The sequence below is a fragment of the Haemorhous mexicanus genome, chromosome 7 (genome assembly GCF_027477595.1).
Source record: "Haemorhous mexicanus isolate bHaeMex1 chromosome 7, bHaeMex1.pri, whole genome shotgun sequence".
Lineage (NCBI taxonomy): Eukaryota > Metazoa > Chordata > Aves > Passeriformes > Fringillidae > Haemorhous > Haemorhous mexicanus.
The window spans coordinates 27,626,437-27,650,719 of record NC_082347.1 but is presented as its reverse complement, the minus strand read 5'-3'; the positions used below and the strand labels follow the sequence as shown (position 1 = coordinate 27,650,719).

Sequence of the window (24,283 nt, the reverse complement as noted above, 5' to 3'; positions counted from 1 at the left end):
ACACTCTGTTCTATATACATTTAGCCACTACTGGATAGTGAAAGAGTGAAAAAAATCATATTTAAACAAGTACAAACACAAAGGTTCAAAAAGAAAATTAAATTGGCCAAGTACTTTAGTGGAGTGCAAGGGTTAAAGTGGAAGCTTGCATGTAAGAATAAAACTGTAAATAGTGAATCCTTTGAAGCAGAAACCATTGTATTGTGAAACTGCTATGAGACACTAAAGAAAACACAACAAAGAAAAGAGCTCACATACATCACTAACTGAAATTAAGACCTGATACAGGTGAGGTATCCCGTCAGTCAAACAGTTAATACCAACCAAAGTGTATGAAAATGTGTAAAAACATGCAGACAAACAGTGGGAAGGAAACCTCAAGGGAACACACTGTGTCTAATATGATGGTACCTAGGTCCTGCAGAATTTTTGGACCCTGTGGAGACCAACAATGCACAACTATCATAACCACGTTTGGATTACAGACAGGGAATCAATCTTCCTCAGGACAGAACTGGAGAACCATGAAAAACAAGACTAAGTCAGCAACAATAAAAGAACTTGCTTACGGTTTGAGGAGCAACTATGAGAAAGTCCTACAGTTACTGTTTTTCTTGTCAACAAATGATGCCTCTGCCTCTTCCAAAGGCAGAAACACAGACTACTTTGGCTACTGCACAGCCAGAAGGGTAGAAAATGAGAAGTTCATCCTTTGCAGTCCTGAGACTTCAGCCCAGACACCCAAAGGTAAGAGTGACATCCTAGTTGGTCAATTTTAATGATTAATCCCTGCTGCAAAATTTAAAAAAATAAAATTCCACCAAATGGGTTACCTGACATTAAATCTTGATGTTAAAACCTAGACTCATAGCTTATCTGTCAAAAAATTTCAGTCAGTAGCCAGAAGACTAGAGTTTATCCCCAGGTAGGTCATGAGTCATTTTAGAGCTTTCTACCTCACATACACTCAGAATCAGAAAAAAACCCAGTACAGCAGAATTGCATAACTCTCATCCTAGATCAAGCAAATGCAGACTGATTCTGTTTCATTTTTCTGACTTCTCTTGATATGAGTGAATGCACAGAAGGAATCAAAAAGGGCTAGGGAGGAAAGCTTTGGAGAACCGAGGTTTTACAGTCTGAAGAAGAAAAGTCTAAAGGAAAATACAGTTGTTGCCCTCCAATATGTTAAGGGGAGGTGCAGGTAGGAGTGAAAGCAGCTCCCCTCAGAGATGCCCAGTGTGCAATATCTATCTATTTATCTATCTATCCATCTATCTATCCATCTATCTATCTGTCTGTCTTTAAGCACAGCGAAGTTTCCAAGAAAAGTTGTAGAATTCCCAGTTCCTGGAGATATTCTAAACTCAACCAGATAAGTGGCTGTGCAACGCAACATGACTTGTAATTTAGCCCTGCATTGTTCTGGGGTGGGTCTAGGTGACCTTCAATATATGTCACAACCCAAGGTTTTGTACAATTCTTAGTTAAGCAGACTTAGACTTCACTACTACTATCATCAAGTGTGAAAATACCCTCTGGGGGCTGAAGGGGTGACAGTATGGAAACAGTACCCTGACTGAAAAATGTATTTTGAATATTTCTGCAACTTCACCCGCTCTTAAAACCAATACCTTATTCTGAACTGTGTAATTTGCGGAATCTCTATCTAGATGATGGACTGCATTTTAAATGCAGTCCAATGACTAATACAGGGAGCACACTGTAGTTGTACTGGCTCCTAAGAGGGACAATACAATTTCTGGAAGCTTCCCAGTAGTGCAGTTTCTGAGAGGATGTGAGGACAGCTTCCACTTGATATTTGTGTCAGTGGAGGCCTTAGATCAGTGGGTGATAGCACCATTTATAATACCTGAAAAATTCCAGCTAGCACTGATCAGATGCTTTTTATGTTTTCTTCCCTACTATTTCTGATACAGGTAGTGAAAGTACCAGTACTACATAAGAGGAGAAAAGAACTGTAAAGTGAAAAGAGATTATTAGCCTGCTCCTTTTGCCACTAGCACACAGAGTGGGAAAATAAATGAGCTGACTATAGTCCTGGGAAACATGGAAAATGTGGCGGACAACTGACCTGAATATAATTCTACAGTAAATGCAAGACAGCCCTTAATACCATAAGCTTGTAGGCCAAATTCAGCAGGTCAGTGGTCAGTAGAAATTTCCTGCACAACTCTTGGCAGTACTCTCGGACCATGAGATGTATTAGTTATGAAGTGAACAAGTAGCAGTGTCAGTTTACTTCTGGAAGTAATATATAGTAAATATCAATAGAAGATAGAAAAGAAATAAAATGAAAAAATAAAGAACACTGGTGGAGATGCATGACATGGATAAAGCCATTGTATAAAACAAACTGGCAGCAGCTCTTTTCTGAATTTTGGAGAGTTGAAAGAAATCCCAGATTTATGAAAAGGTTGAGACATAGCTAAACAGAGCACTCAGAGCTAAACACAAAGTGTTACAAATCCAGGCCTCTTTAAAAAAATAGTAAAAATTGGGTCTGTCAGCTTTAGTGGGACAGAAGGAGCTTCAGAGCCCCCACTCACAAGCACTGGTAGCAAGGCTAATTGTCATGGCCCAACCAGGCACTGCATCAGAGCAAGCAATAAAGGCAATTCTCAAAGACAAGTGAGCTGCTGGGTTAACACAGTATTTGTTTGGAAAATGAGTTATCAGCCCTGCACAGCGTCCCTGAAAATCTCTGTAACAGTTCAGTAAGGTGCTGAGAATTTTCTATTATTCTGGAAAATTAAAGAAAAGTCTGACTTAATAATAATTCATAACTATTCAGGCTGGTTTTTTCTCATGTTCTTGAGTACCATGGATGTAAATTTGTATTTATACAGGCCTCTTAATTTATAAACTTGTATACAAAGCAGTAGAATTCTAATAACTGGGCTGAACCTTTCAGCAGCATAGAATCCAAACAGGTTTTTAATATCTTACATTTTATTTCTGCTTACAGAGATTTCAACTTTAAAGAGATTAGTAATAGATTTAAAGAAGCATTTTCCCTCTATTTACAATTATAGCCAATAAGATTTAAATTTTTAATGTTGCGAGTGTTTATTTATGTATTTCAAAATAACTCGGGAGCAGTTCTCACATCTCATCACAGCTCCTAATTATCTACACAGAGGAGAAAGAAGTAACAACATTCACTCCTTCCACTCCCCAGGCCATGCTACAGGAGCTGCAGAGTGAATAACAAAAGCAGAGGGCTGAGACCATGCATAGGAAAGTGCAATGAAACACAGCTAGTGAAAGGACGGGGATGGCTTATCTCATTGCAGCTGGAGTGCAAGTGTCCTGCCAGTCCCCCAGGTGTCCCCAGGTGATGCTCTCTGGCCTGCTGCCATTGCCTCCCTGAGGCAGCAGTGGCTGGTGCTTGAGCAGCACAAGCAGACAAAGAACCACATGGCCTCAGCTGGTGCCCAGCTCAGAATCCTGCAAAGGTCTCTCAGCTCCTGCTCCTGAGCAGAGTCAGTCTCTTAGACCAAAGTGCTACTACAGGCACCACAAGATAACAGCTCTAAAAATGGCACCTGATTTCCTTCAGAGAAGAGAACAGACCAGCCTGGAACCCCCACCACACTGAGCAAAAGGCAACGTGCACTGAAGCAAGGATTCTTCTTCACTCTAAGAAAAGATTTATTTTGGACTCTGGTTTTGGAGCCATCCACCACATTCTGGCATTCAGGGCAATCTTTAAAATGGAAATTACCGTTGTATTTCAGACAATATAATCATCTGACTCATCCTTCCTAGTTACAAATAAGTTTAAAGGCAGCAGTCACATTGTGGAAAGTAGGAATAAAAACTCTAGAATTACTCTACTGTAGACTGAGTGTAATGATGTCACCAAGTGAGCTTTAGGAAATTTTGGCTATATCTTTGCCCCTTCTGTTTTTTCTCTACTGTGGTAATTTTCTAGGGTTTGGATTTTAAAAAATAAACACATTTTTAAGGTTAATAATTTGGCTTTCTTCCTAATTTAAGTATCTAAAATATAATACCCTTGATTTTCTTAGCTTTTCTTTCTCAAAGCTGAATGTACATTTGGTACTTTAGACAGAGGGACAGCACAGTTAAATAGGGATGCAAGTTCATTGTTTTCCCTACTATTATTTGAGGACATTCATTACAAAGGTATGTCACATTAATGAACAGTGTGGTTCACACCACCTGCAAAGAAACATTATCAGCAACAGCAGCCCTGCAGGTCTCAAAATTTCTTGTCACTTTGGAATGTAGAATCAAATTAGCAAAGCTGTGCTCAAAGGATGAGATTCTGTAAGCTTTTAAACATCTCAGACAGAAATTCGATTAAGATTAATTCAAGCCAAGCAAGCAATTTTAGAGGCGTTGGAAGCAATTTCCTTTCACATCATGGTTGTGTGCTGCTGACATGAATGCCTGGAGAAAAATGTGCTAAGTTACCAGAAACAAGATCTTACTATGGAGCAGCAACTATGTCCTTGTAAGTTTAGCTTTAAAATATTAATACTGAGGTAACAAAACTTGTAAAGAAACACACAAAATATTCCCCATAAATCATAAATAAATTTACTCTAGTGACAGGGCATTTCAAAAACCACAATCACATTTTCAAGCTGGTTTGTGTCATCAGCTTCTAAAGGTGAGAGTCTTCAAAAGAATTTGCTGGATGAATAAGATTTAATCTAATGCCATTTTAGAAAAATGATAGCAGTGCTCATCAAATTATTAGTGCACTGGTAAAGCATTTTGAATCTAAATCCTTCACCACTTCCATTTATTTTATGATGTTGAAAAGGTTATCCTTCAAAAATTGTCAACCAATTCATATAAAAGATTTAATGTTTTAAGGATAGATAAGACGAAAACATGTCATTATATCTTTGAAAGAAGATTGATTCTAACAATGGTAAAATTATCATTTTTCAGAAGATGGAAAAAGAATACATGGTTTTCACTTCAGTCTCAATTCAACGTAGGCAGCCTAAAGCTGTGTTATTATTTCCAAGACGTGAAGAAATTCAAGGAAAAGAGACTCAAGTTTTTTCCTATTAAAATAATCTTGTGAATTTAAACCTAGGAATGCTTTTTAGCCTTTTCATTTTGTGCACACACACCCATCTGTTTGGGTTTTGTTTGGTTTAGGGGTTTTTTTTCAATAGAAAGGCAGAGTTCCACATGTCTAACTTAAAGGTACTGACAAGTTGTTCCATTTTCTTAGTCACCATTCAAAGAGCTTTTAAAAGTAGTGGGTGGAACAAAATAAAGGATGAATAATAAAAACCCAGCCTAACAGCCTGACAGTCATTCCTGTATAGACATTCCCATTCTTATGCAAAAGGGAACTTGCTTTCAAGCAAGGATAAATGACCATGAAAAGAAGAAATATACTGTAAGGAAATAAATACACAAAACTGAAAGACTGGAATTAATAACAAATATGTACAAGATTTTAAGAAAATGTTGAAATGCATACGAGTAGTCTACAAGTTGGTTTCCATCTATCCTTGCATAAGGATTGGCAAACATGAAACAGAGAAATGTTCTCTTTCACCTTCATACTGAAAGAATTCTAACAGTGTTTTCTAAGTGGCTACACAGGCAGGTAATGCAAGCTAAGTACACAGTTAAAGGACAAGCTGGGTCTTGGAGATTATTTGCTCCAGTGTGCAATGGTTAAAGAATTTTAAAACAATTTCTTAGCAAACTCAATTTACCATATTTGCCACAAGCAAAGGTTTATTACTGAGAGATGATGTCTCCATTCTGGATCAAGAGATCACACTCAGCTTCTTCATAGAAGCATAGAATCATTAGGTTGGAAAAGTTCTCTTAATCATGAATCCAGCAGTTAACCAGCATTGCCAAGTCCAACCTCCAACAACAAACCATTGCTCTAAGTTCCACATCTGCATGTATTTGAAATATAATCCCCTCCAGGGATGGTGACTCAACCACTTCCCTGGGCATGCTATTCACATGTTTGACAATCCTTTTGGCGAAGAAATCTTTTCTAACATCCAATCTAAGTTTCCCCTGGCACAACTTGAGGTCATTTCCTCTTGTCCTATCTCTGGTTAACTGGGGAGAGACCAATTCCCACCTCACTTCAGCCTTCTTTCAGGTAGTTGTAGAGGTCAATAAGATCTTCCCTGAGCCTCCTTCTTTCCAGGTTAAATACTCCCAACTCCTTCATCTGCTCCAGACCCTTAACCGTCTTTGTTGCGTTGATGAACTATGATTAGACAAAGGAGCTGTATTGAAATATGTGAATGACTAATCATGCTGTAACCATAATTTCCCAAAGGCTGTCAGTACTATCTAACAATCAGCCCGGTGCTTTACGACTTAGTATTAGTGATAAATTACTGTATATTGTCTACAACCCTTTGTCAGCATTTAGGAAATCAAATGCATTTTGAATTACCAGAGTTAACAGACAAATGTTCAAATGGCAGCCTCATTCTTGGTGACATGTAATTCAGATCCAATGTTATTCCTGCAATTAATGCTTTTTTCAAGCATGGGCATGGAACAATTTAGTTTTCAAAACACAGAAATCGATTAGTTCAAATTATGAGGTTTAAAATAAGAATAAGTGGATAAAATGAAATGGTTTTGTGCTATATTGCACTAAATTACTCAGTGAGTCCTCCTGGCTTCCATGGCATAGGAGGATTGTAGACAAAATGACCCTGAGCAGAAAACAAACAGTGTTTAGGCAGAGCCTGGAACATCATAGATTTACACACACACAAAATCAAACAGCCTCCTTCTATCAGGAGAGAAAAATTGAGATGATGAGAGCAACAAGCTTTGGATGTGAACACAGCTGAAACAAAGAGGACATGAATTATTGATTAATTTCAAAGACAAGTTCAGGCAGTGGCCAAAATGGGCAATGTTACATGCTGACCATTGACCATGGGCAATGTTACGTGCTGGTGACCAACAAATTTATGGGTGCAAGGAAAGAAGAAGCAGAGGGATTGAGTACCAGGAAAAATTCAGAGTTAAAAATAACTCAAATGAGTCAATTTATTGTTTGTATTCCCCTGAACAGAAACATACATCTTTATTTGATAAATAGTATTTGGTTGAAACCCAATTTTCTTTCCAATTTATGGGGGTTCTTATCACTGATTCGATATCCTTCACTTCCACAATGTTACATCTTCTTAAGCAGTGTTAGGAGTGGTTGCCAAGTCTACCTGTTCTAGGCTCTTTCCTATAAAGTATTTTTTCCTTTAATTTCTACAGAATGAAGTAAAATAATAAGAAAAAATATAAGCAGGAACAGGGAATGGAAGTAAAACCATGAAGTGCACAGTCCTAACTAAATAAGACCAAGAATTAACTAGACCCTTCCTCAAACACTTGAAGGTTGTGAACACCTAACAATGAAATTCAATGGTGAGAGAAATAATATTCTGGAGGAAGCTCTGATAACTTCTTGTGGTAATACTGATCAATACCATAGGAAATACATTTGCTTTATACTCAGGAGAACAAGCAAAGTGTAAAGGAAAGTAAGTAGAGGATTTCCTGGTTCCAAATTTCTATGTGTTCTCTTTTCTAAATTCTCTACACTTCCCTGTGTGGAAGCTATTCCATTAATTTGGTCATCCTGCCTGTGTCACTCAGGACCTTTTCCAGGTCTACTAGATTGCTTTTGAAAGAAGAGCAGAACACATCATTACCAAGGTACAAAATGGATGTAGAGTGTAGCTCTTTCATGTTCTTTGTTTTGTTCCCTGCTTCTCCATTAATCTGACATATTCATGGACCTTCTACAATCCCCAGTTCTCCTGTGTAGTAATGGCCTGTTCAAAGCCCATTATTTTAAATGTGATATTAGGACTTTTCACTTTCTTGCATGATTTTACATTCATCTGGGTTGGATTTCATCATTTTGCTTTTCAGTCTTGTGTTTTGCTATAATCTTCTGAAGCTTCTTAATATTTCACCTTTTTTTTTTTAATACCATGAATAACCAGTAAACCAAAAAAAGAAACAAAATCTCTTCAAAAAGCAATTTGTGAACACTTCAGAAGAGCACAAACAAACTTTTGACAAATTCTGCTGGTGTCCTGCCCCTACTGTTAAAACATTTAATGCGAAATAACTTCAGTAATTCCTACCCTGCAGGTGAATTTTAGATGGACACAGACTGAAGTCCAAGCTAAAACTTAAAAGGAAGAAAATAAATTTTAAAGTCATCATATTTCTGTAACTCAAGTCAGATTTTTCATCAAATGCTGATTCACACTTGTCCTTTCATTCCTACTTTCAACAGAAAACACAGACAAGCTCAGAAAAACTTATCTGAATACACAGCTTGTGGAAAAGGGAAAAGACAGAATCCTGTACTCACTTGGCCACCTTTAGACCAAGATAGAGAAAACTTTATAGAGACAAATCCTTGACTAAAATTTACTCACAGAACAAGACTAGATGCCCCAAACCTCATCTGGTCTTTAGTATAATGTTTTCATCAAACGTACTGAGAAAGACCAAAAAAACGAGGAAAGTTTTTATTTATAACATACCACGTTAAACTTATCATACCACATTAAATTTTGTGAATCATGAGATGTCATAACAGTGCTTTGTAAGAAAGTAAAGATATAAAAATAGATCAGACTGTCCCAACATATTTCCTTTCAGTAAAAGTGTCTAGGACCAGAAGCAGCCCTGTAATCTTAAATTAACTTGCACGAATCAACACTCAAATAAATAAACATGTTTAGTTCAACAGGAAGATCCTCTCTAAGGAGTCCATTTTTACATAAATGTCAGATTTGATGTAAACCAGAACCTTAAAAAATGTTATTTTCTGGTCTCATTTTTCCAAGGCCTTCATATAGACTCAGTAGTGTGGAAAGTGACTGATACAAGATCTTGATGTGCCTTTGCCTTTCAAAACAAAAGAACAGCTCCGTGTGTGGAATAGCTGAAATTGTTGATTGAAACTTAGATAGAGAGTCATCTATGAGAAAAATGGTCTGTGATATGTGGCACAAATCTGTTTCTATTTGGAAACATGATGAGAAATCAACATGAACATCATTTTTCTAATCATACAAAATTGCCAGGTTGATTTTCAAGCCATTATCCCTGTAATCAGATAAAAAGTTTTCAACACCAAATTGTTTGCATTTGTGGTCCCTTGATCATAGTGTGTCTAGACTATTCTAACAATACATTCTGTTTAGAATAAATGCTTGTACCATCTGTACTGCGAATGAATAGGAAAAAATGGTTTGAGAACACTACCCCTCACAAGCTTCCACTGGCTGCATTCCTCCAAGAGCTCAGCTTTGCTATGAACACAGAGAAGCATTCCTCAGAAGTCAGTTTACTCACTCATTTGTATTCGAGGCACAGACTTTGCTCACCACTGAGGTAAGCAGTTTCTACTTTAATACAGGGAAAATATGTTCTTCAGCATAAAATAATTCAGACAAAGTGCACAAAGATGATTGCTTCATAGATCTTGAACTTGAAAATAAAATCTCCCTATTGCTCACATTCCTGAATACTTTTGTTAAACAATGCCACCAGTAGATTCTAATCCTAGCTTGGTTGAACCAAATATTTATTCAGTGGCCTGTGCATTGTTTGCTTTTATGCAAAAAATTATAAAAGAGATGGTAGGAAAAATTCTTGGAATGATCAGGTTTGTTTATAAATAATATTTGACATGGTCAGTGAATATATTACTAATTACAGGGGGGATGCGGGGGGAAGCAAAAACATCACAAGAAAAACCAATTCCCATTTTGCTCTTGTTTCAGAGACAGGAAGCAATTTAACATACAACTAAATGTAAGCCCTGTGTGAGTATAAACTTCTCTATCCATAGCAGCTTTCACTGTAGTAACTGCTCTGAGTGAATAATATAGATAAAAGGGATCATTGAGTAGAGTACATGAGCAAAAAAATAATGCAACTTACATCTAAATATATAAAAACTCAGATGTAAAATTCATTAAATTATAAACATATGTTTAAATGTAGTTTTAAGAAGTCAAGTATACTTATCTGCATTGCAGACTTTCACTATCAACTGCTTATCTCAGTTACAAGAACAAGCTAGAGATGGTGGTAGTGGTGGTAGCTGGTGATCAAGTAGCAAAGACATAGACTGGCCTGAGGAGCAAACTGTTTGGAAGCTGCTTCAAATGCTTTTTTCCCTGTCTTTGGTCAGCAAGAAAGAAACGAGTTTTGGCTAACATGCCATTTTTATCTCAGCCTCTTTCCCGGGTACCAATTGTCTCTTATCCCTAAAAAATTTAGAATTTTCCAGGTCTGTTTAGTACTACGAACCTCCTCCTGTAGATGTGTTCGAGAAACCACACTTGTGTGGCCTCTCTGGTCCTGGCCAATCAACTGGTAACCCAGTCTCACAGCAAATGAGCAGCTCCCTACCACATCAAAGCAGCAAAAACCCTAATGCATATGTCAGAACTGCTCTTGCTTGCTTTCCTCATAACAGCCTGTAAACACAGACAAATTAAAAAAGAAAACATGTAGCTGAGAGAAATATATTGTGAATTGCAGACATCATGAAACAGAGACATGTAAGAATTCAATTCTGCAGATCAAAGCTCACTCCTATCCTTTGTTCTTTACAAGTCAAAAATAAAAATTTAACATTCAGCTTTATTTTCAGCATAGCCTAAGACTAGGTAACAACTGATTTCTGCCATTAGAAATGAAACCTCATGAAAGCAAGAGGTGCCCCAGCAATTAGGATGCTCAAATATGATTCTGAATTCAAAGATGTTTTAACCCGTTAGATATTAAGTTGAAGTATTATAACACTCACATTGCAAATCTTACTGTTCTTTTTTAGAAGAGCCATGGGATTATACAGAAAAAAAGTCAAGAATCATATTTTGCAGATAATTTAATATACTGTGGTACAGAATGATATGCCATATATATATGATATAGAATATCCAGTGATAGGCAGAATATGAAATATTCTGTGCAGCTATGTTCTTACATCTAGAGACACAGCCATGACTGTTTAGGATTATCCTGCTTATGTTAAGCTCAGAATATGGAACACCAACAAAAATATGTTAGAGGCACATGTGAAGCACTTACAAAAACTGCAAAGTGTGAAAATCTCTAGCCACATACAAACCATAAATGTGTTACAGAAAATTGCAGCATTTGTCTTTCCAGCTTTCATTATCAAAGCTGTGATTTTCTCAGCATGTTCACTGGCAAACTGCACTGCTTTGAAACTAATAAAGTCAGTAACACTCTGCTATCCCTGGTATTACAGGAAGAATACTAAAATACTAACAGAGTAAACTCACACACATCTGTCCATGAGCGAGGGATTTCTGCCATTAGATTTGCCATTTCCAGGGAGAAGGCTTAATCTCTAGTAGCTATGAACAATATAGAACTTATATCTGCAAATTTCAAAAAACAAAATATCTCTAATGAAACATGTTTAGAAATGTTCTCGTTGACTTCAGCCAATGGTAGACATATTCACATGTTGTCAATATGAAATATTTACCAAGAATATGGAATATGCCATGTGTTGAGAAAATGAAGAGTCTTCACTGTACCACAAGCCAATTTATAGCCACACATCTAATTGCAAAGGAGATTTCTTATAACTACTTTTCACATAAAATATTTCCAAATACTGAGAGAACCTGCTGATATAATTCTTGTCTGCTTTTACTTTTAGAATAAAATTTCTATTTATGAATAAAAGCATTATTTGAGTATTCAAAGTTACAGACAAATACATTATATTTATTATTGCCCAAGCATTTCAGAAACAGGAATGTTCCTAATTACCCAGCATATGTAAAAAAGCAGAATACACCAAAATATAACACTTCCAGCTTAAAATAGTCCAAGTCTAAACATAAACTGAGTCTAAAATACAAATTTTGTTGAAAGCAGATTAATCAAATGCAATAAAGAATGTTATTATGTCCTCTTTGTTCTTTTTCGTGACAATTTTATTGATGTTTTATTCAATCTGCATTTATAAATAAGGGTTATTAATCTTTTAAATGGCAGCATTTGACTAATACTTTTACATTGTCATGATAAGAAATAGTTATTACTCTTTTTTATTAGAAGAATTACAATGTATTGCTCATTAGTATTAGAATTCTCCTTAAAAAGAAACCTTACAATGGAAATTAACCTGTGAAAATCCAGAAAAGGACAATCTTCAAGACTGCACATCTACACAGACTTCTCTAAATCTAATTTTTTCTTTGAAAAAAGAAACAATGGCTTAATATAATTGTAAAAAAAAAGAACAAAATAATATCTAAATAAGTGCAGAAAAATCACCTTCTCCAAGCATCCTAACCACTCCAGCCAGAACATTTTTAAAATTTTGAAAGAAAGCAGATATTTTAGAGTCATGTTTCTGATCTAGAGGCTCATGAGCTAAATACAAAACAAAGTGCTGAAAGCTTTAATGCCATCAATTTGTCAAGAGGTAAAATTTTTAAAAGCATAATGAAACAGGTGTTCTTACTAATGTATTTGTTTAATCTTTTAGACTCATAACAGCTGAATACTGTAATTTCTTATCTTTTTTTATTATTCCAATTTCTGCTGACGTTATCTTCACTGTAGGAATTGCTGCACACCCAGGTTTGCAGTTTTCTATACATCTTTTTCTGAGTGTTTATGTGAACCTTCCTTTAATTCAATTACAGACACTGCCAAAATGTGTCTACTTACATGCCAAAAATCAAAACCTTCCTCACATAGTTTCTATTCTACTCTAAAGCTTAGTATTTTTCACACACCAAACTTCAAGCAGGGCTATGTGAGCCAGACCTGTCTGAAGAAGGCAGGAAAACAACTGCATGGCTGAAACCATTTGCCAAAAAAAGGCCACTACTGTAAGCTTGCCAAATTCATTGTTTTTGTGTAACCTGAATGCTTCAACAGAGGGCTGTGGGAAAATCTGTAGCCAGTCTCAACTGTAAAAAAAAATCACCATCTATTTTATAATTTGTCTCCTGCATGCAACTTAAACTACAAAAGAATTGTTCTGCAATCATAACTATTCACTGTAAAAACAATTTAATTTTCTTTCTATTTACATGGGAGCAAAACCAATCCTCTAAAAACCATCCTTTTTACTGTATGACTCCATAGATCCCAACTGTAAAGGAGTCCAACTCCCCTCTTCAGGGAATTGATAAAAATAATTTCTGTGAGAAAAGAATATTTCCTATTTTCTCCCGTTCTTTCTAAACATTCACTGGTGATAGTCAAATCTCCTGCCATGATTATGCTCTCCCATATCATCAGAAATATGCTTCAGAACCCCTAGAACTAAAACTTTCATTTATTGAGCTTCAAATAGAAGAAAAAAAATGACAGTACACCTAAAGGTGGGAAACTTTTTTCAGTCTAGTTCCTCTATAGGTTACAGCCAGGAAATCAGACACCTGTAACCCTAAAGGTTTTCTCCATCTGATTCTCCACAATTACTTTGAATCAGTTTTTCAAATGAAACTTTGCCCAGAAAATAATACCTTTGTCAGTTCAAATTGTTATGGCATGATTCCTTGTCAAATTTTCAGTAAAAATAACTGGGTTTGCAGCTTCTCTCTGCTGCCACTACTTTAACAATGATTCATTTTTCCTTTCTAGCCACGGAAGAAATGTCTAAAAGTTCTGTGTGGGTTTTGGCTTTTAGTACAGTATGCTGTTTTATACTGAATTTTCTTTATCTGCACAGCATTGATAACAACATCTACTCACAAGTTACTTACTAAGAAGCTTTCAAGGCAATGAAGTTCTGCTGGCCGTGGATGTTGCTGATTCTGCCATTCTTGGTAAGGGAACTTCCAGCCCATCCTACAGGGAAATGGCACTACTCCCAATTTGGGGAACCAGCAACAGCTGGAAATAGGAATTATGGAGAAAGCAAGATGAGTTTTTCATTATAAACTGTTTCCTTCTCATGGTTAACCAGCACTAGTAAAGAAATAAACACATACAAGAATGAAGTCAGGCCTGTCTTTATCAGAATGACAAAACACCCACTGAAGTCACTGAAGTTGATGTTTCACCCAGGACATGATTAGACACTGATGACCAAGAAATCAAAGCAGTGTTAAGTTATACAAGATAAATGTACAATGCACCTTAAAATCTACCCAAAGTCTAGATTTTAACCTGCCCAATCATTTCAGCAATGCAAAATGAAACCTTCAGCATAATTTCTTCCCACCAATACCTAGCTTTTGCTTCTGCCTTCCTTGACCATCAGGTTCCCCTCATGCTAATTTTCATTTTTTTCCCTACCCCATAAATATTCCAAACTATTTTTTCTACTCTCTATTATGTTTCATATGTTTCAGATAGTATTTCTTTTTACAGAATAGAATGTATAAGTATACAGAAGTTACAAAATTCCACAAGCATCTAAAATTCTGAATTGCAAACACCTGTATTTTTCTTCACATGTGAGCTCTTTACACATAAGACTCATCAAAGCTGATTGATCTCAGCTCTGTTTAAAAAAATTAACTCTAGATGCCCAAATAGAGAAGGAAATATTACCCCAAACAGTAACAGGAGGGAGAAGGAAGCAACAGTTCCTTGAGCAGAAGGAAAGTAACTTGGGTGAAGAATGAAGACATAATTTCTGGATAAGGTCCCAGTTATGTCTTTAAATTCAAAAGCCTTTTTACCCAATTTTTCAAATAATTTTAATTTTATTTTCAGAGTTCTTCAGCCAACACCTCTGTAAATAATTTTTTTCATAAAAGAATTCAAAAACAGAAGAGACAATGTATTGCAAATGCATTAAAATAAATGAAAAAGTTTTCATAAAGTCTACATTAAAATCAGATGTAAGTAAGTTCTACATCATTGTGTGGCATCACAGGCAGCTCCTTTTGCCATTTGTTGGGTGCAACTGGCAATTCACATCTCTTCTGGTAATTATATGTCACATAAATATTTAATGGCACAATAATTAGGCAAACTCTATCTGTCTGATAGAAGCTACCATGGATATAAGTGCATTTTCCTGCTCTCTGTAGGGTAATTTGGACCAGCATGCCTCGATCAGCATAGGAAATACATGCATTTTGTATGTGTCCATGGTATAATTCCTCTCAAAAATTAAAGATTTGAATTATCGCTTTTTCTCGTCAGGCTTCTGAACAAAGCAGAAATTCATGCCATTATTTTATATAAATGTACTCTCTGAGCAGTCAAACACTGCTCTTGAAAGTATATGTTTGAATATTTTACAAGTTTTGCAGCTGGTACATCACATATGAAGTAAATGAATTCCCATGGAAAGACTTCATTATTTCCTTAATTTCTACTGGGAGTCACAGAGGTGCCCTTTTCTTTGTCTTTCACAAACAATTAACCTTTTGCCATGTATGCAATTGGCTGAGAGAAATCCTAAGTGGCTCAGAAAATAATTTACAGCAGAAACAGTACAAAGTTAATTAGTATTAGTCAAAGGTTATTCATACATTATCAACCTGAGAAAATGGTCATCATGACCCTCACAGAACTTTAAGCAACAGCTGATTCTTCCCATCATCAGCTGCAGAGCATAAATGTTAATCAAGTTCAAGTATAGACACAGGTCTTTTAACCGTGGCCAATTTTAGTCTTAGTGTTAAAACTTCCCAAAGTACAGGTATGTACAAGCATGCAAAGTATGTTATACTCTATGCTGTTACTCACTTCCTATGTTCAACAAAACAGAAACAAACAACCAACCAAAACCAGAAGTACTCTTTTTCATTTTACCTGAGAATGTTTTTCATTGTTCTCGTTTTTGGAGATCAGTTCATTCAGATTTTACAGATTGTTTCTGCTTAAAGATTAAGCCCCTTTAGAATTAATTATAAGCAGGATTACTTATAAAGACAGAATCAAGGCATAGAGAACACAGTCTCAATTTGAATTTTGGTGAACCAGAAAGGGAGCTCTCAGTGTGCTTCTTCTACTTGAAGTGCACGTTATTTGATTTCCAAATGTCTGCACTGCTGGCCATGTGTGTGAAAGACTGGAGTGTTATGGATGAGTGACTCAAAACATTCCCCAGCTGTGAAGGTACCAGAGGGCTTTATTGGAGATGGCTTGGCAGATGGAGGAGTTGAGCTTTTGGGTATTTGTACCACTAATAATAGCTAATCCACACTTCTTTAGGCACCTCTGGCAAGTGTGCCCCCCAGCAGCCAGTCTATTAGATGGAACCACTTTCTACCATTGTATGCCTTAGGTACTCAGTTAAATCAAACTGACAGTCTCACTTACAAAGTGGACTTACATTCCCTATTTAGGGACACAGCTCTGTAAGTTGCTGACTAATTAAAGGTCACTCAGAAATCCTAGAATACAGTTACAATGGCCAACAACCTTCCTGGGCTCCCCCCAGACCACCATGTCCCCACAGGGGTGTTTAATGGGAGCTCAGTTTCGTTGGCTCCTGCACATGGGCCCAGTTTTGCTGCTGAGTACAGACAGCAGATGGTCTCCAAAGAAAAGCCATGGCCAGGCCAGGTCCAGACAGGGATTCAGCCATGGCTGTGTCCACCCCACCCACACTGCTGGATGTTGTAAAGGCACCAGCTTTGCCCTGGCACCAGCAGAACCCTGGGAGCAGAGTAAGTTTAGGGACTGGTTTTAGCTGGTATAAGGCTTCAGATAAGGAAGACATTTGAACAGGGTAGTTATGAAACACTGGGTCAATGGTACTTTGGCTTCAAGTCATCACCAGATTTCAACAGCAACAGTGGAGCCCTGACTGAAAATCCTTGGAATAGTGATTTATTCATCAAAGGTCTCCAGCCCATTCTGGAGGTCAGTAGGAATGAACCAAATAGTCCCTTTTGGCTTTATAGTCCATCAGTCTGCAAAATCTAGTTAAATTTTAGCATGTGAAGGAGTGAAATTGGGTAGCTGGTCAAAAGAGCTTCACTTTGCAGATGACTTACAGTTATCTTGTGGAAAATTTCTCATGGCTGATCTGAGAGCCTCTTAGATTCTTTCTACAACTCACTTCATATCTCAAAACCATATTACAGCTCAAATAACATCTACTATAAACATTGTCAAGCTGAGTCAGTATCTCTGTAGTTGCTGGAAAGGAAAAATGCCTGATCCCTGATTAAAGAAAAACTCAAAAGATCTGCCATATTAAATCATTGCTTTAGAGAAGAAATAATCTCTTTTTTAAAACAGTGAAGCCTCAGAGCTTTCCTTCTTGATTCTCCTGAGTTTTTAAAGATTAAGTATAATAAGGATTTTTTTGCACTTTTCCTGGTTTTAAACTTAGGAGGACAATGTGATTTTGAAAGTTAAACTTGGATTCTAGTACAAGTAATTACATTCCTCTTAATTTCAAAAACCAAATTAACAAAGAAGACAATATAAAGGAATTAAAATGAAATATAAATAAATCCTTTAAAAACTTGAGAGAAGCACAGTAGATCAGCAGAATACAGAGCATGTAAAACAAGAGTGGTGGTTTGAAAAGCTGGAAAAGGAAGATAAAATTAAATCTGACTAATACGTGTGTAGACTGGAGATATTTGCATCTGGAATAATTTGGTTTTTTCTTTCTTTTTTTTTTTTCCTAGAAATCTTCTCATTTCAATCTTTTTTTTCCTAGAAATCTTCTCATTTCAATCTTCTCTAGAAGAAGATGAACATTTTAAAAACAAATGTAAGTGGTTTAAAAATTTTACTCAGTTTAGCAAAACCCCAGTATAGCAACCTGCTCTGAAATTGGTAAAATTAGTTATTTTTCTGGTTTCAGAGAGTAGTTTCTTATGAGAAGCTAAGTGAAAATGTGAAAATGTGCTGGTATACCAGAGGACTGGTTGGTTGCAAAATTAATTCATAAGCAACAGGATAAACTAAGGAATAGCTATTCAGATTTCAGAATAAATAATTCAGAGAACAGTTAACAGTCTGTGAGTAAGTAAGGATAAGAAGTCCCAGTGATGAGGGTGGTTTTGGCTCTAGTCCTATAGCTTTAATACTGCCACTTACAGTCTGTGCTTGGGCCTCTGATCTCCTTGCATGTGCTGTAGCTCAGCTCTGTGAAAGAAATGAGATTTTGCATATGTCCATTCTGAGATCATCCATAGTTTATGGGGTTGATCAATTCATGTAGATGCCAAGTTTGATACCTGCCTGTTTTGCCTGTTCTTCTGAGCAACACATCCTCAAAGATTATAAGTAACTGTGCTATTATCCATCTAGAAATTTAGTGGGGTTTTAAGCTTCTCTAAGTTTTCATGTTTGCTTTTAACACTCCATCAAACATTTATTTTACCTCCAAGCAAACATATGTTAAGCATAAATGTCTATTTTACATAGTAGTACAAGGGGAAAGCATTATTTATTGATAGTAAAAAAAAAAAAAAAAATCTCTTGAGGAAATAACCACATATTATTTCCTGGCAAAATCATGGCAGTGCTCTGTCTGGATTACACTGCTAATACTCAGGAAATCCTTGTGAAGTCAATACAAATATTTTAAAATATTTATTAAAATACTCAAACACACTGCAGATTGCTTTGTTCCACCACATTCCATCTTTCAATCCATTCTCATCCAGTTGAATCAGATGAAAGGAAGATATGTGGCAGGCTTTCTAAATTACCTGTCAGAATGAGAGAAGAAGACATTAGAGAAAGAGCAGAAGACATGACAAGACATGGCTGGGGAGTGTACTCTTGTCCTTGGAAGAAGATTGAGGCCAAACTTCTGATGTAACAAACTGGATTAAATATCTCTTAATGTCACAAGAACTCTCTCTCCTATTTGCTTTAGTCAGGGGACAAGGATAACAATGGAGAAGAGATTTTTGAGAGGAAGTCAGCTAAAATATGGTGAGAATCACAGAATCTATAGCATAAATGGAGACACTGCTAAATGGATAAAAGGTTAAAAGCAATGTAAGAATGAAATTTTTTTCTGCTTAATTTTAAGCATCTTTCAAAACAGATTTCATAATTAGTTCTTCTTTCATCAAAGCAAATGCATTCTTGTGCAATGTGGTTTATGTATGCACTTAGGGGACACCATGTGTAGCAAAATGTACATAAAGTAGATTACTATAGAAAACTTAGTGCAAAAACACTGAAAATGAAATGGAAGTGCAGATGGTACTAAGTACATCTTCAGACAGTTGACTCTGAAGGTAATCTATAGTTTTGCTAGTTTTGTAGAAGGAACTTGAAATTTCTACTTCAACTTGCCTAAGGAAAGTTTCATTAAAATAGACCTTGTGCTGGATTGTCAGTTCCCAACCAGTTTTCTATGGATTCATTAAAATCTGCTAATTTTAAGAATTCTAAACTCTTAACTTAATTAAAGACTACACTATTATTTAGGTTTAGCTATTATTTGAAATCTGTGAACTCATAAATTTCCTATTTGTGGCAACAAATTACAACTAATTTTTCTTTCTTTTTTTGTAGCTCTTTCTTTTTTTCCTAGCTGCTTTAACATACAGGCATTTTTTTTACTCCCTAAGGCCCTAGGCACATGACTTAAATTTAGCATGCAATAGAAATGGAATGCATTGTAACCTTTTTGAAAGTAATATAAGCACCCGGATGACTAAGCAAAACAAAGCTCCAAGGTTTCCATTCATAACACTGCACACATCTAGGAGCATCATGCAAAAAGGTATACACAGAATGTCAGGAGCCATTTAAGCAAGCAACTTCTTCCTGGCTCTTTACTTAATAGAAGACAGTTGCCAAAGAGGTCCCCATTTCTGAAGTAACGTAAGAGAGCAAGCACGTTGGTCCAACTCCTTCAAAGAACTGGAGCATGAATACTTGATGTTTGACAGTATTTGTACCTCTCTGGTATTCTCTTTCCATCCATCATTATCATCAGTTCATTGCCTCCCCTCAAATGTGAGAGTACATCCTTGTCTGTCTGCCAAGAAAAAGTCACTGTACAATGTATTCGAAGTGATTTAGGAGCTGAAAGCAAAACAGAGGCACTGGATAACCAAACACAGATACATGCAGCAGTATCATTTAATCAATTACATTACCCACTTTCATGATACACTTGTGAATTATGTTCTTTTTGCATGTATAATTAGAAGGCAGAACAGATGGTGAAAGCTTAGTTTAAAGGCCTTAGATAAAGTTTTAAAATAACCATTGCTGCCAAGTGATCATTCACTGTAACAGGATATATTTTTTGTTAAGCCATGTTTTTTGCCACGGTCTAATACACTAGATGGTAATGAGACTGTAAAAACATTACTCTCCAGGGTCTTACTCCACCAGAGTTCATTGTAATGGAATGTGAACATGGAGAGGAAGATTGGGGGTGGCTCTAAGGTACATTGTCATCGCTCATTTAAGTGTACTCTAAGGAATGATGACTGAACAATCATCTCTGAGAAAGCAGCACTACTTTGAGAGGAAGGAAAATGATATCTAATATGTAATGCTTTAGGCATGTTCCAAGCTCATATATGGATATTTATCAGCATGGAACAAAGGAAAGTACTGAAAAAGAGAATTATGTGCAATTCATTAAGGACTCTAATAACTAAAAACAGAGGATAACATCAAACCATCTTCCTATAACCCTGCTAATATTTTTTTTTCTCTCAGTACTGTACAGTCCAACCTACATTATATATTGCATTCATGCCCCCTGAAGGTCTTAGTCTTATTATTTGTTTATATCAGAAAGCATCTTTAAAAGAGGTTTAGTTTAAAATATAACAGCTTTCTCCCTGGCCTCATTTGGAAGCAAACCTGTGCTTCTGTAAGCTTGTGTTTTTGTGTTCCTGTGTAGTCCACTCAAAGCAGGTTAATTAAAGATACATTCTTTCTAGGGAATAAGTAGTTCTAAGAACCCATGTAAAATAGCTGTAAAATAGGCATTTCCTCATGAACAGAATGCCTAGGACAGCTCCTGACTGCTTGACACAGTCTAGCAGCATCACAGTGGAGACAATCTTTGCACAATTTTTAGATTCCCACAGCACTGCAACACTGATGGACACACATCATCTCTTGCTGGAGCAGAAAATCAAAAAAAGGTAGTAAATTAGGCAGTGATTCAGCCACTGACCTGTTTCTGGGTCAACCTCATGATATGTGACCTTGTAAAAAATGCAGCCACACCCTTAGAAAGTTCAGCCATCATTGCAGATGCTGAGTATTTGATCAAAGTTGTTGGTCAAAGAGAAAGGTGGCACTGGATATGAAATGTGTGGATTTTCAAGAAGAATTATTAGCTACAAAGTCAAAAAACGTACAGAAGTTTTCCTGTGGTTACTTAAATGCCCACAGTACATCTGCAAAAATGATACTTTTCCTTTCAAATCTTTTTTAACATCTTACAAAACAACACAAACACAATGCATTGGGTGAATCCTCTTTTAAAATAAAGCCCATTACATCTTTGCATTGATTATATAACTGAGAAAGCAGAACATTTGAAATCATACTTGCCAGTTTTTACTACTTACTGTGCAAAACTAGGATGGTTATTTTACTAGTTACTTAAATATTTACAAAGATATGTCCTCATATATTTAAACACTTGGCAGTGATTTGCTTTTTGCTCTGTTTTGTACTGTAGAAAAGAAAAAGCAAACAACAAAACAGCCCAAGCAAAAACTAGCAGATGCTGATCCTTTCATTTTGTTATTTTTAGGATTCTACTGATGACACACATATTCATTTTAATGATCTTCAGTATACCTCAGCACAGTATATAAAAAGATCAATAAATAAGAAGTCCTACTATTTCTTTATTTCACTGGCAGTACAATGTAGTGGTTGTTCATTAACAGCCCAGAAGCTTCATAGGTTATAATGAAGCAGGATCTTTCCAACTGATAACCTTTCCTTTCCCTCTTATACAACCCACCTAGTGATCAAAGGCTAGCAGATATCTTTATGCTGTACCCTCAACATGCTTCTCACAGTATTTCTCATTTCATATCAATGCTGAAATTACAGATGTACCAGGTGCTCTTGAAAAATAATATTCTTTTTATAAAGGTTTTTAATAATAACAATCATTAAGTAGAAGGAAACAGAGTTGACATGTAAAAATCTCTGATACCTTTTGAGTGCATGGGTGCATTACAGCACTGTTGCAGTCCAGCTCTGGAATTACTTTTTGGAGCAAACTTTCTGATTATTCCTACTCACTGTATTTCAGCTTGCAGGAGATGCACTCCAGAAAGATGGCTAATAAATCCGACCTAGGAATGCTTATTGAGTCTTAGGGAGTCAAGCAGGCACAGGAATAATTTTCAAGTATAAAAGTATGGAAGAAAAGAAGCAGAAAACAGCTGGAAGGTGCTTGTGGACTCCAACTGAAAACAATAATTTCCCCTAGTGAGACATCTCTCTGTATTGGAAATACCATCTACTTCATTCTTAAAGCCAGGAGCCATGGTATTTCCTGTGACAACTAGAATGCCAAATAGCTCATAATAATTTAAATTTAACTACTGGTTATGATAAACACACAGTTTGTATATGTATGTATATCTCACCCCAACAGCACAGTTACCCCAACATATCTTGGTAAACAGGAATTGATGTTCTGAGGTAACTGCTCTTGTGTTTCTTTACCAGCTGAAAATTATATACTGAATTACTTATATTAGATTCTTAGCTTTAAAAGTTGTACAAACAAAAAGTAATCAACCTGTCATCTTTCACACTTAAAATGTCCAACACCTTATTCGCACCATGATCTTCTGAAAAAAAAATATAAATCTTAAACAAAAATCAAGGGAGGTAGCCAGCACTCGTGACTTTACTCTTTGCTGTTGGTATGATACCAAGAAACAGAAACTGCTGCCACTTCTTTCTGGTAAAAAAAACTCTTTGCAGACCTTGGAGAATGAAGTTTTATGCATACAATAAATAATGCAGCATTTTCAAGGGCAGAATGTAACTAATATGAAAGCTACAGAAAATGCTCCTCCATAACTAGAGGTAAATTGCATAAGGCTTATTAATTGCATAAGGCTTATCAATTGCATAAGGCTTATAAATTCCTTTGATCCCATTTTAACTGCTGCATTTGCCTTTGCAATGGAGGGTTCTTAGGAGTCTTAGATCTACTTCGTCTTCGCAATGTGACATTTTTATCTCGAAACAGATTGAGAAAATAGAAGGACTTTTGTGATCACATCAGAGTTGACACTGCAATCTGCACCATACCTAAATCTCATCCTACACTGGAAGAGAACTCCCACACTATCCTGCCTGTTGAAGCTTTGCAAAATAGACAGGTTGACTGCTTGGTGATTTGAGATCTGGAGAATGACAGCCATTGCTTTTGAATCTATATAAGCCTTACTTCACACTTTCATTTGTATTTAGCTTTATAGCATCTTGCCCTCTTCAGGCCTTATTTATTAAAGCATTATTTATTTTAAAAACCTGTATTTCTCCAGCTCTTCTATGTCCATTTCCCACTCTGTCAAACATATAAAGAAACCCCTTCATCTTGGCCTGTCAATTACCAGCACCTCCACTCTCTCCCCAGAAGGAGCAACTTTTTATGAATTCTATTATTGCCTCACTACTCCCATCCCCGTTGCTCCATGAATTTGACTCCCTTGTCTGTTTTCCTATACTTTCCTCCTTCATTTTAAGGATTGTAAAACAAAATTTCTGACACATTCTACAGATTCACAGTGACCAAGCTGTATTTGGCATCTCCACAGCATCACCAACACCTACGATTCAACACACACTTCTGTGTTTCCTGCCAAGTGTAAAAACCTAAGAAGGCCCCAGGTTTACAGAGTGCAACTTACATTAAGTAGTATTAAAAAAAACCCTGGTCATAAAGCTACACTTTCATTTTTGTTTCCTCAGGATGAAGTGTTGCCTTACTAATTTATAAAATTCATTGCTGATAATGTTTTTACACCTTTTACATATTTGCCAAATGTGCTAAGTGCCATTTTGCTTTTATTTGCTGTTAGGGCAATCACTCATTAAAAAGTCTCCTATATTTTTTAAGCTTTCAATTAGTTGTGTTTTGTATCCAAAGGCTGTATTTCCTTTATATATACCTAGAGTTATTTCAGAATTATGTGACTCAGTAAACATATACATTTCAAAATATTTTTGCAATGTATATACAGTTCTTTATGCATTTCTTTGTGCTGTTTCAGTCCTAACTGCACCATGGGACTCTAATGAGGAGATTTAAGGTACTGGGTTTTTTTCCTATATTAGTCTT

At 36.2% G+C, this 24,283-nt stretch overlaps 1 protein-coding gene across 25 annotated transcripts in view; it reads right to left on the bottom strand.

Annotated features, from left to right (window-relative positions):
* DNTT (DNA nucleotidylexotransferase) overlaps window positions 1-24,283 on the bottom strand; it is a 229,108-nt gene that overhangs the window by 45,633 nt on the left and 159,192 nt on the right. The window contains exon 14 of one of the 25 annotated variants that reach the window (XM_059851670.1): window positions 15,804-18,683. The exons of the other annotated variants lie outside the window; for them this stretch is intronic. Within the exon in view, the coding sequence (XP_059707653.1) occupies window positions 18,631-18,683 (53 nt within the window). The 3' untranslated portion in view covers window positions 15,804-18,630. Of the gene's footprint in view, window positions 1-15,803; window positions 18,684-24,283 lie in introns of those variants that run through there. 25 annotated transcript variants of the gene reach the window in all.